We start from the raw sequence: 12806 nt of genomic DNA, 5'->3' as shown, positions 1-12806 counted from the left end.
ACAGTTACTTTAACACTTTTACATAAAAGAAAATCAGCTCTGAGATAAGAAAAAATGGTCTGTCAAAAGTATACAGAACAAAAGTATATACAACAAAAAAAATCACCTTTCAAGTCCTTCTCTTAAGGTACCCCAATTAAGCTTGTTCATTCACTAAATTTACTCACTTAAAACATATTTAATGAATCATTACAACATACATGCCACTCCGCGGGGCACTGGGAAAGAAAACAGTGAACAAAACAGAAAAGGTCTTGCCCTCATGGAACTTATTCTAGTGGAAAAAGAGGAAATAAGCATACCATCACAGTATAACACAACTGCTATGAAGAAAAACAAAACAGAATAAAGAAATAAAGCAGATAGAGTAGGAGTGAAGGCAATGCTTTTGTAGATGAAGTAGTCACAGATGGGTCATATGAAATCACACATGAGCAGAAATTAAAATAATGTAAAGAGACCCATGTTGTATGTGTGAAGGGAAGACTCAGATAATTGCTATTTCAAACCAGCCTCCTTTTTAAAAACTTTCTTATAAACCATCTTTTAAAAAACCTGTTCTTCTGGTATCACATTTCCCAAAAGGGAAACACCATACCTTTCCTAATCACTTCTGAATGCTAACTTTCCAACACAAATCTAAAAAAGCCTTCAATATATGAGAAGTGGACATTTGTTAAGAACTTCCCCCTAGTTCAAGCAAACATTACAGAAAACTTTAGGACATTACAGGTACGTCCTAAGAAAAATTAATTATCTTAGATATAGTTTAAAGTATATTAGGAAATCGTAGAACAATCACCTAAAGCATATAGAAACTAAAAATTATAATGAATATAATCTCTATAAGGAAAATAATATGTATCATTATGGTGAATTCTAGTAATGTAAGCTTTTTAGCATTTTAATTTTGTGATATACTTTCAGAAAGTAGTATTTTCAAATGTGATTTTTACAGAATTTCCACAATATCCATAATTTATGATTTTAAAAGATTTCCAAAAACCTACATGTCTTCCAGTGTAATGTGCCTTAGAAAGTAATACAGGTCACTAAGGAAAGATGATCCATTTAACCTCTACTGAAATACTTCCCATCCCATTATGCAATGGATCTACTTGTATTTTATAGCCACATAAAAGGTAATACTAATTTCAATACAAAATAAATCAATGTAAACAAGACATAAGGTATATTTTCACTTCAACTTAACCACTACAATAAACCAAATCATCATTCATTGAATATACTCAAAAACCAAGTTCTATTAAAAATGGACATACAATTTTTTTACCTTTCCTTGTTTAACAATATAATAAGGATTACTTCGAGAAAAACCAGCACTTTCAAGGAGATTCATCACATCATTTTTCCTGTTGATAAAGATTGAAAATTTCAGATAAATGACAAAAAAATGAGTACACTAACTTTTAGGTTAAGGGGCATGAGGGAGTACAGAACAGTTATTAAACCATCTGTTGTATTAGCCTCAGAGATTCTTCAGACTCTTATGTTCATGCTCTAAATACTGATTTGTTGAACATAAGTAAATATACCTCTTATATTAGACAAGTAAAAAAATACTTTCACTCTGTTGTAAAGAAATTACAAATGTGAAGAAAAATGCTTACGTGACCATTTTCTTGTCTAAGAAATATTGATCCTTTTTGGCACCAATAACTCTTCGAAGTGAAACTTCCTCTTTATCAATCTAAGAAGAAGAAAAAAGTAAAAGCCCAGAGTTAATTTAATAGTAAAAGTAAAAAATTTTAAAGGTCATTTTAGAGTCCCTAAACCTAACAATTATTTTGACATTTCAATCTCACTACAGGTATGCTATGAATACTCAATTCTTATGATAAAGACATTTTTTTACAACAGCTTGAACATTCCCACTTATTTACAAGAATGTTCATTATAATTTTAAAACAAAGTTAGTATGTAAACTGAATAGTAACTCTGGCATAAACTAAATCATAATAGCTTACATAAAGCTATAAATAAATGTTTTAAAGCATAAAAAAATCAGCTGCAACAATAAAATTCTCAACATTAATAAAAAGAAAAAGCAGTTACTCACTGGCAACCGGTTGTCTGAATTGTCAAAAATAATCTCCACAAAAGCAGAAATAACACGAGGACCTGTACCTTCCTAAAATATGAGATAAATTTTAAATTTGTGGTATTTTCAAATACTTTAAACACATTTCAAGTTTAGTGCATGGTAACAAGCCTGATTCAATGGAGAAAAATTTCTACCCGACTAGTATATATCTCTCTTGCCAAAATAGCAAAGATACTGGATTAGGATAGTAATATTTTTTAACCAAAGGCTTTTGATTCTGAATGAGAATACAAAAGATGTTAAAGTTAGGTCCTCATTAGAGCACAAGACTCCATAGACACTAAGTTCTACCTACATGATAATATCTAAAACACTTTTGAGGCTTTTCTTTTACAGACTCATCTTAATGCTGGAAATGATCCCTAACAAATCATTGAACTACTGAAACTCTGTTTTGTAAACATTTGAGATAGTCTATGTTTTAAATCTGCTAAGAAAACGCATTTAACATGTGTCACATTTAAACCAATTTATGACCCAACCACTTACATAACCAAGTCCAGGTAATTTCCAGATTCTGGACACTGGTATCATGTAGTGATTCAACACATGGAGAATATCTAAAAAGATGATTCTTTTAATGCCAATCTGAGAAACTTAAACAGAGATTTTTCTATAAGGAATTAGTCCTGATTACTGAGCCAAAAATTCAAATTTGGGGAGTAGGGTAGAGAGATATTTAAAACAAAAAAACACTTCCTAAGTGGGAGAGACATTATTGAGATATATGGAGGAATCTTGCTTTCTGGTCCTTAAATTAATTATAAGCCTTATTCAAACTAGAAATATAAATTATATTATTTTATAATAGTCTTTTATAACTTTTATCCTAAAACTACTTTAGTTCATTATTCATAAAACTCTAATGAAAAATTATAATTTTCTTTACACATACTTCTTTCATGTTGGAAAATGTTAACATTTATATGGCTAAAAACAGTAGCAACTTTATGCTGCTTATTTTGCAATGGTTGCTTCTATATGTTCCCATTTAACTTCTGGTTCTGAGTCTCAAAGTTCCTAATCCCCAATATCAAACTCTTCTTTCTCCTCGGCAAACCTTCTTCTCCAGCTTTACCAGACAATATCCTTAATAAAGAATTTATATTTATATGGAAGACATATCCATCTATAGACAAATCCTACAATTTTCTTATCATTAGATAAAAATTAAAGCTTTATCCTACATTAAACATAACAGATTAAATTTTACAGCAGAATAAGAGGCTATATCATATTCACAAAGGATCTGAAACTTGAACAAGTAATTTATCAGGATTGACAATGTATTTTAAAATATATATACTGTTGCCTTGGCGGGTGTGGCTCAGTTGGTTGGAGCATCATCCCATGCACCAAAAGGTTGCAGGTTCGATCCCTGGACAGGGCATATTCATTTGAGAGGCAGCTAATCTATGTTTCTCTCTCTCTAAAATCAGTAGAAACATATCCTCAGGAGAGAATTAAATAAATAAAAAAATATGTATGTAAGCTGACCCTTAAATAATGTGGGTTTGAATTATCAACCTATGCAGGTTTTTAAAACTGATCTGCACATGTTGTTCAAGGATCCACTGGTGATTGGAACTCTGCATATTTGGAGAGCTGGCTGTAGTTACATGCAGATTTTCTACTGAAGGCAGTGGATGTTACTACCCCTTGAGTTGTTCAAGGGTTAACTGTAATATCGATAATGTCTTAAAGCAGCCTCACTCACATGCAATAAAGCCAATCGCTGTTCCGGACGAAGATGACTAAACTCATCACTGAGAACAAATTGAATTGCTAGAAAAACAAAAACATAACAATTAGTACAGTCTAAAATGAATTTATGCCTTACTAATAATTTCCCATATCTTCATAGAATATAGTGTAGCAGGTAATGAACAATGCAGATAAAGTAGATTACCTGCTTCATATAAACAACAACAACAAAAAAAATGCAGATAATTTGCCTGTATTTCAGACTAACAGCTAGAAGATGATGATATAAGAAAACTATTAAGAAGTTTTCACTGAGCCTGGTTGGCATGGCTCAGTGGTTGAGCGTTGACCTATGAACCAGGGGGTCACAGTTCGATTCCCGGTCAGGGCACAAGCCCAGGGTTGTGGGCTCAAACCCCAGTGTGGGGTGTGCAGGAGGCAGTCAACCAATGACTCTCTCATCACTGATGTTTCTATCTCTCTCTCTCCTCCCTTCTTCTCTGAAATCAATAAAATATTTTTTTTAAATGTTCACTGAAACATTTAAGGCAATAAAATAAAAAGAAAATACAAAGGTAAAGGAAGAGACAAGCAGAACTAAGGTCTACTTCTTCTTAAAGTACTCACTGACTAGTTAGGTTAACATTATATTTGCTTTTACCCACTAGATATAAATGTTACATATTATTTATTAACAAATTAGAATACATTCGTACAATATCCTTAATTGGATACTTTGTCAAAAGAAATAGATCTAAGTAAAAATATAGGGAAATGCCCTGGATGGTGTGGCTCAGTTAGCTGGGTGTGGCCCAGTGCACCAAAAGGTTGCCTAGCTGGTGTGCTCAGTGGTTGAACGTGGACCTATGAACCAGGAGGTCACAGTTCAATTCCCGGTCAGGGCACATGCCCGGGTTATGGGCTCAATCCCTAGAAGGGGGCGTTTAGGAGGCAGCCCATCAATAATGCTTTCTCATCACTGACATTTCTATTTCTCTCTTCTCCCATCCTCTCTGAAAGCAATAAAAAAATATTTTTAAAAAATAAGATAAACCCTGTCTGGTTTGGCTCAGTGGATAGAGCGTCAGCCTGCAGACTGAAGGGTCCCAGGTTTGATTCCGGTCAAGGGTATGTGTCTTGGTTGCAGGCACATCCCCAGTGCGGAGTGTGCAGGAGGCAGCTGATCGATGTTTCTCTCTCATCAATGTTTCTAATTCTCTGTCCCTCTCCCTTCCTCTCTGTAAAAAAATCAATAAAATATTTTTAAAAAAAGATAAAAATTTAAAAACATATATATACAGGGAAATGTTTCAGATTCCCACCTTCTACTCAACTGCTTCGACAAGGAGTCACTCCTACTTCCATGTAGAGCACTTAAATGGACCACCCTGATCTAGAAATGGAACTCTTTACCCAGTTGTTCTGTTCCCAGTCCACCCAAAAGACCTCTGACAGTGTGTGTGTATGCATGAATGGGGGTGAAGGTGAGGACTGGCTGTCTTTTATAATCACCTTGGGGGTGGGGGGGTGGGGGTGGAAGGAAAATGAATTTAAATTGCCCTCATTCCCGAGATTATGAAATACTCATTTCCACTCCAAGCCACTCTCCTACCATCCCCAAATTACTACACTGATAGGATATAGAGTAATACCTTTTAGTTTTACAAGCAGACAGGATAGAACTTTTGCTTTTCTAAACCCGCCCTTTTCCTCAAATACTACCCAACTAAGAGGTTCAAAAATTTTCCAACTCACTCCTTATATAGTCTAATTCTGTTAACATGATTTTTTCTGCCCAGAAGATTTGCTGACAGAGGCATTACTATACTTAAATGCATTTTATCTTTAACCCTTTGCGGTCCAATGTTATTTTTGGAATTCAAACAGTCTGGTCCAAATTAACTGACGGGATTGAATGTTGAACTTTTTAATGTTCTTATTGCTCGACGTTGGACCTGCTCCTAGCACCTGGTCTGTCGAGTCATCCTCGAGGTTGGACTGAAAAGGGTTAAAGATAATTTTCAAAGTCCTATTTACTATCTGCAAATTGATAATAGTCTGTTGATTTAACAAAGTTTTTACACCCCTCCATCCTTTATGATAATAATTGGTTTAGAGCCCCGGCTGGTTTTCTCAGTGGTTAGAGCATCGAACCTCAGGTTCGATTTCTGGTCAAGGGCAGGTATCTAGGTTGCAAGTTTGTAATTCACACAACTCATCTAAGGCAGGCAGGGTGAACATCTCTGTTCCTAAAGTGAAAAGAGTAATTTGAGAGGCTAAGTGTTTTGCCCAGTCTCACAGAGCTCATTAATCACTAGGTATAGAGTAGAACTCAGGTGCTTACACTCTTAACTCTCTAAACTACAACCCTGTATGAAGTATTTCTTGGCTTTCATGCAGACATAATCTCAAAATGAACTATCTTAAGATACCTAGGTTTGAATATATTTAGAATGCAAAAAACAATACCTACCATAAAAAAAGTTACTTTTTCCAGATCCATTTCTGCCCACTATAAAATTTCAAAAAGTATATGTTATTTTGTATAAGAAACTATAAAATTAAAACTTTACTGTATTAGAAAATTTATAAATCCAAGTTTTTAGCATAACATCTTAATATATATTAAATACAACAGAACAGTGAACAAAAGAAATCAATAAACAAAACAGCTTTAATCACCAAATGAGTACAATTTTTATATAGACTTCAGATATCTTTTTCTTTAAAGAAAATAATTTCATTGTTGATATTTTTGCCCTTTCCCAATAGTTTAGATAAAAATAACTAAATACACTGCCTGGCTATTATAATTTATAATCATTACAATGCACAGTAATTCTATTTTAATTGTATATAAAGTATTTTTTAATAATGTAAAGATTCACAAATTACATTTTTAAAAATACTTGAATTATTTCAAATTCTCCAACTACTCACATGTTAAACAATTTATATTATTAATATCATATATTAATATGATATATATTAATATATATTAATGTAGTTTCATACTCATAAAAGTATAGACAACTGTAAGGCATTGTTTTTTCTATCTGAATTCAGAAATAAGCAATCCTATACATAAAAGGGTATCAAATGTTTCAAGTTTAATGAATTCATTTGAGTGTTTTGTTTTGAAACATTTTCATTAAGATTCTTAATCTTGACCAAAATATGCTGAACAATTTAGCCTCAAAGTTATCACTTTACTACAAAGTAAATCCTAAAGAGATCATTTATGCCAGAAAGTAATGAAGTGTTTTTAAAAAGAGGCATATAACAGACACAGAGGCCAGCTTGAAGCGGCTTCCACTAGTTAAATCTAGGACAACATGGTACCATAATAATTAGAACTAGAAATTAGTGCTGGGGGGAATAATCCATGAGTTTACACTGACAATAAAAAGATAAGCAACCAAGAAGGAATGATTCTTAGTTGATCATGGTAAATGTGAAAGGAATACTGGAAATGGAAAAAAATCATTTGAAACCATCAGAATAAAGAATTATTAACGGACACAAAATGTAGAGGAAAATTTTTATAAAGATCACCACCATCTTTGCATGTTCCAAAAGCATCTCCCCATTCCCACAGTATTTATTAGTTGCATGGGAAAAACATTAACTATACAGTAGAAAAATTAGACACTACCTTGACTGAGTGATCAAAAGTAACATCAGTAAAAGGCAGATGACACAATATTTTAATAAAACAATGTTATAAAAGGCAAAGAAACACTGTGGAAAGGATCCACCTTAAAGGAACCTAAAGAGATATGACAACTAAATGCAATGCCTGATCCTAAATAGATCCTTTTGGGAGGAAGGGGGGAGATGCCAAAAAGAGCATTTCTGGGTCAATCAATTAACTGGAAAATGAACAGCAAATGACTGCACTGATGTTCAGTTTACTCAGGGGATTAAGTATACTATGATTATGCAAGAGCATCCCTTTTCTTAGGAAGTTTGCATTGAAGTCTGAGGTAAAGTTCCCTGATACACGTAACTTACATCTAAAAACTCAGAACATCAAAAGTCACTTGTGCTGGCTCTGAGCACAAGAGCACCACCACAGAAGAGCCTGGAGACTGACTACTGCAGAGCCCTCACCACTGGCCCTCCATCTCCGGCAGAGCTGCTCTTCCATCCCATCTCCCCAACAGCCCCATGAGTGGGCCATGACCTCCACCTCACAAATGAGAAAACCGAAGCCCTCGGGGGGCCAGGAGTGAACAAGAGCACAGGCCAGAACTGGGATTCCAATCCCATTCAATTTTGCTCCAAAGTTCACGACCTTCCCACCAAGCTCTGTGGTCTATCCTCAGACATTATGACAGGGAAGCAAGAAATCTGAGAACAATGCCATTTGTGAAGAAAGCATGGTCATCTTTGAAATGGGCCATAGTGAGCATTTTAACTGCAAAATGACACGAGAGTTAGTGCCGTTCACTATAAACTTAAAGCTCTGCACACACACACACACACACACGGGAGTATACCCGAATAATGTACGCCTGCCTTACTCAAACTCTTTAAATGTGTAAAATAAGCAATTCATCGGTGCAGACAGAAGACAAATAAGTTATTTCATACGGAAAAAAAAATACATACAGTTATGTATACGCAGAGGTAACTTCGTCTCCATCAGCCCAGGTACAGGCAGAATTTAAACACGAACACTTACCAATCACATTATGTTTTGAACTGAAGGGATCTACAATTGTCTGATCTCTGTAACTCCGAAAACCCTGGATGATAACCTAGCAAATAAATAAAAGGGATTTTTTTTTTTTCCAGAACACACACACACGAAGAAATGCAAACTTCTAAAAACGTTTTCTTTTGCACTTATTGCCCTCTCTGGTGTCTCCTTCAAGACAGGAAGCTGTCGATTTCTCCTCAGATTTCACCGTGGAAAGCGGCGATGACAAGTACCGTCGGAGAACACGCAGTCCGTTCCTCCGCGCCCATCCCCGTGCGTTCAGTTTTCATTCGGAACCGCCGCGGGGCGTCCGGACACCACGCACCCAGTCAACGGGCGCCGGAGCCCCAACCTGAAGGGCTCACGTCAACATGCGTCAAGCAGGAAGGCTGGTCCCCACTCTCCTGAGTCCGAGGGGAACACGGGACAGCCCCCCAAAGGGAGGCGTCGCGGGAAGGGGGCGCTGAGAGCCCAGCGCCGCCACCAGGGACGCTCGCCCATGGACCGCGGACGGGCTCGGCACCGCGCGGGCTCCGGCGCGGGAAGGCGTTTTGACAGGAGTCAACAATGAGGCGGCGCCACATCTTCCGCCAGAATGAGGTCCCTCGGCCTCCTCCTGTCAGACCCGGAGGAGCAAGGCCCCCGGGTAAGCTGACACCCACCCACCCTGTGCCCCAGGGGCGCCCCCGGGCGGGAGACACATCTCCACACACGCCAGCGGATGACCCGCGCGGGGATCTCCCCGCAGGACCCCGAGATCCCCGGTCGCCCCCCCTCCCCCCGGGAAGGCCCGATCTCTCCACAAGGCCCGCCCCGCCGGCCCCTCCACACCTCCCCCAAGTCCTTTCTCCTTCCAACAAGCGCCCCGCACAGAGGCCCGGGCTGCACAGGGACGCCCCAGTTCTCAGCGCCCCCCGCGCTCCGGGGGCGGGGCCTCTCTCCGCCCCCCGGCCCCGTCCACCCCAGGTCCCCCTCAGCAGGGAGAGGTGAGGCCGCAGGTCGTGCCGCGACATCCCCGCCTCCAGGAGCGGTCCTCACGGGCCCGTGAGGGGTGTGAGGGACGCACAGGCCTTACCTGCTTTATGTACATGGCTCCGGGACCCCAGCCGGGGAGAAGGGCCGCCCGTGAAGAAACAAGAGCGCGGCCGCGGGGTCAGGTGAGGCACCTACGGTACCCCTCCCCCTCAGCGCCAGTCCGTCCCGCCAGCCAAACAAAATGGCGTCGCCCCGGGAGGCGGAGTCCGCGCCTCGGACGGAACCATCTTCCTTTTCCCAACAAAGCGTAGGGGGAGTCCGGGTCAGGTGTGCTTCATCTGTCTTAGAAAAGGAGGCTTCTCCGGCGTCCTTAGGTGGATTTGATTATTAAATTTCTATCTGTAGCTGAAGCTTGGCTGAGGGTTAGTCGGAAGCTTCATTCAGTAAAGTCTTGAATGTGAGGTTGGCTCGTATTCCCTCCGAGCGTGGAGCCAGTGGTTGCGTCCAGAAGGGGGAACCTTGGGCGCCAAAGCCGAGTATGGGAGTCGGAGAACCAATAGCTGTGCGGGCCGGTGGTCACGTGGTCTCGGGCTGTTTAAACATGCGGACCGGAACGGGCTGCGTCGTCCCTGGAACCACAGGATGCCGCTGGTCTCTGGTCCAGCGTGCGGAATCCTTGCATCTCTCTCTCTCTCTCTCTCTCTCTCTCTCTCTCTCTCTCTCTCTCTCTCTCTCTCTCTCTCTCTCCCTCTCTCCCTCTCTCCCCCCCCTCCCCCCCCCTCCTCCCCCCCCTCCTCCTCCCCTCAGCAAACTGAAACTCTTTCACATTTAGGATAGAAACGTAATGTGATACAACCACTTTACTTTCTTATAAAACTAAATATGCATCTATCCTATGATCTAAGCCTAAGATAAACATACGAGGACATACTTGTCCTCAATGATTTTTATTTACAATGGTCCCAAACTGGAAACAACCCAAATACCTATCAACTGATGACTCAATCAATAAATTGAGGTATATCTTTTTATTGACAATAAAAAGAAATGAACTACTGATAGATGCAATGACATAGATGAATCTCAAAAATATACTGAGTGAAGCTCAAAGATATTATACTGATGAATCTTAGAGACATACTCACATATATATTCCAAATGAATACATATTTCTATGTATATGAAGTTCTGGGACAAGTGAAACAGATTTATGATGGAAAAAAGTCAGAAAAGTGATTGCTTTGGGGAGGTTAGAAGGGAACCGGGAAGGAACACAAAGGAATTTTCTTTATCTTTATAGGGATTTATCTATTAAAAAAATCTTCATGTTAATAAATATGATATGCATTCAAAGTGAAGAAACACTACCTTTTACTTCGAATTTGTTCTTTAGTTATGATTGCAGAACACCAAAAGTTATTAGCATAGAAGCGATTCTCTGTATTAACCACCTATAGTATGCACATTCAATGAACAACACACAAATTATGCAATTATGTTATTTTTTCCCTGTTATCCTCTGATTATATTTATTGGAATGTAATTTTGCCTGTTGTTCTGATTATATTTATTGGAATGTAATTTTGCCTGTTGAATCTGATAATAAAAATTAGATTTCTGTTTTGTATGTCTTTGTTTTTAAATGTAATCTATCTATGGATTCATTTTTATTATATTTTACAAATGGATTGGTTTGCAACGGATTAAAAATGTTTTAAACTGGTCATTCACCACTGTTCTATATGTCAACTTCATCTATAAGGTGAAGATAAATTGACAACTTTGGATCGATCACAATTTTGCATGGTGTAAAGTCCAGGGAGTTAGGAAAAAGGGCCACTTTATTCCAGCATAAACGATGAACATTGTTCCGAGTTTCACTTCTTCATCTTTCCATGAGAGGGCAGTCGAGAAGTACTTAACAATTGTCAGGTGCATCATAAAACTAAACTTGCCCTTAAACGAAGAAATTGTAGCACGAAGGAAAAAATAAAACAGAGCAAAATCAATTAACCAGTGGACATTTACTGAGCACCAATACTGTCCTGACCACACTGAGACTCACTAAAGAGTTTGAAACCCACTATCTGTATATTTGTAGCTAAAATCCAAGATAGTCCATGAAAATGGGACAACACAAGCCAGAGTCAATTTTGCAAGATGGAAAGGTTCTGGAGATTGGTTGCATGACAGGCTGAATATACATAACATTACTGAACTGTACATTTTAAAATGGTTAAGATGGTTAATTTTAGGGAGAAAGAGAGAGAGAGAGAGAGAGAGAGAGAGAGAGAGAGAGAGAGAATGGATATGAATATATGAATAAATGAGATGGGGAGGGAAAGAAGAAATTCTTCAGGCCAAAACTCCCAGGTGGGCTGTGCAGGAACGCTATACATTGACAGCTCCAGATCACAGATGTAGAAAGAAGAGGAGGTGGATAGCACATCACAAGGGTTGTTGAGCCTTTACTTTGGGGCACATGACACACACATGTATACACACATGTACTTTTTTCTGGGGGCTACTACAAATCTGAGCCCATCACACTACCCCCGTTTTCCGGCTGATTGCGTTAGGGAGCCCCTTTTCATAATTAGTTCCTCCATTCAACATTTACTGAGCACCTGCTTTGTTCTAGGCACCTTGGGAGGCTATATGTAGGGCGCAGCTGTGAATGAGACAGACAGCTTCTGCTCTCAGAGTGTTGAGAGAATATAATTCTTTCTGTTTGAGGCCCTGAAGATCCTGGACACTTTTTAATTCAGGTCAGCATTGTCTTCGAACATTGACAAGTGGGCCACTTGGATCTACCATCTCTCATGTGTTGTCTTGGAAAGTGGGCAAGACAAGGAAGCAAGAGGGAGAATCACTCCAGAGCCACAGAGCCAGCCAGGGTTGCCTTGACAACAAGATCAGAGAAAACAGTCAAGCCCTGGAGGTGCCAGGGCTGGACTCTGAGCCTCGGCCAATGGTCCACGGAAGGATGTCACCTTTTGACTCCAACAGAACTTCACTGAAGTGAGTCTTTGAAATCCCAAGGAAGAGGGGCCCACGCACTGAGGAACTCATCCCACGTCTGCTCCAGCCTTGTTCTAATCCTGTAGGAACACAGGATGTTCTCACTCCAAAGGCTGTCCAAGACCGCTGTAAGGTCTGGGTAAGAGTTTGGCTTAAGAATCAAACAAGCCTCAGTTAAAACTCAGGCTGGGCCTCATGGTGGCTATATATAACCTTGGACAAAATCTGTATGTCTGAGCCCCAGTTTCCCCATTTCTAAAGTGGAAATAATAATAG

At 39.1% G+C, this 12806-nt stretch overlaps 1 protein-coding gene across 1 annotated transcript in view; it reads right to left on the bottom strand.

The window, feature by feature from the left end:
* SMC3 (structural maintenance of chromosomes 3) overlaps positions 1-9912 on the bottom strand; it is a 31885-nt gene extending 21973 nt beyond the window's left edge. Inside the window, exons 1-7 of the mRNA XM_081105134.1 lie at positions 9610-9912; positions 8517-8592; positions 6303-6341; positions 3843-3910; positions 2081-2152; positions 1632-1711; positions 1295-1373 (exon numbers count right to left, since the gene is read on the bottom strand). Of these exons, the coding sequence (XP_080961260.1) occupies positions 1295-1373; positions 1632-1711; positions 2081-2152; positions 3843-3910; positions 6303-6341; positions 8517-8592; positions 9610-9624 (429 nt within the window). The 5' untranslated portion in view covers positions 9625-9912. The remainder of the gene's footprint in view (positions 1-1294; positions 1374-1631; positions 1712-2080; positions 2153-3842; positions 3911-6302; positions 6342-8516; positions 8593-9609) is intronic.
* Between the last annotated feature and the right edge of the window lie 2894 nt (positions 9913-12806).

This window comes from Myotis nattereri, assembly GCF_964212035.1.
Source record: "Myotis nattereri genome assembly, chromosome: 13".
Lineage (NCBI taxonomy): Eukaryota > Metazoa > Chordata > Mammalia > Chiroptera > Vespertilionidae > Myotis > Myotis nattereri.
Note: the sequence above shows the minus strand (reverse complement) of the source record. Positions and strands in the feature narration are given on the sequence as shown.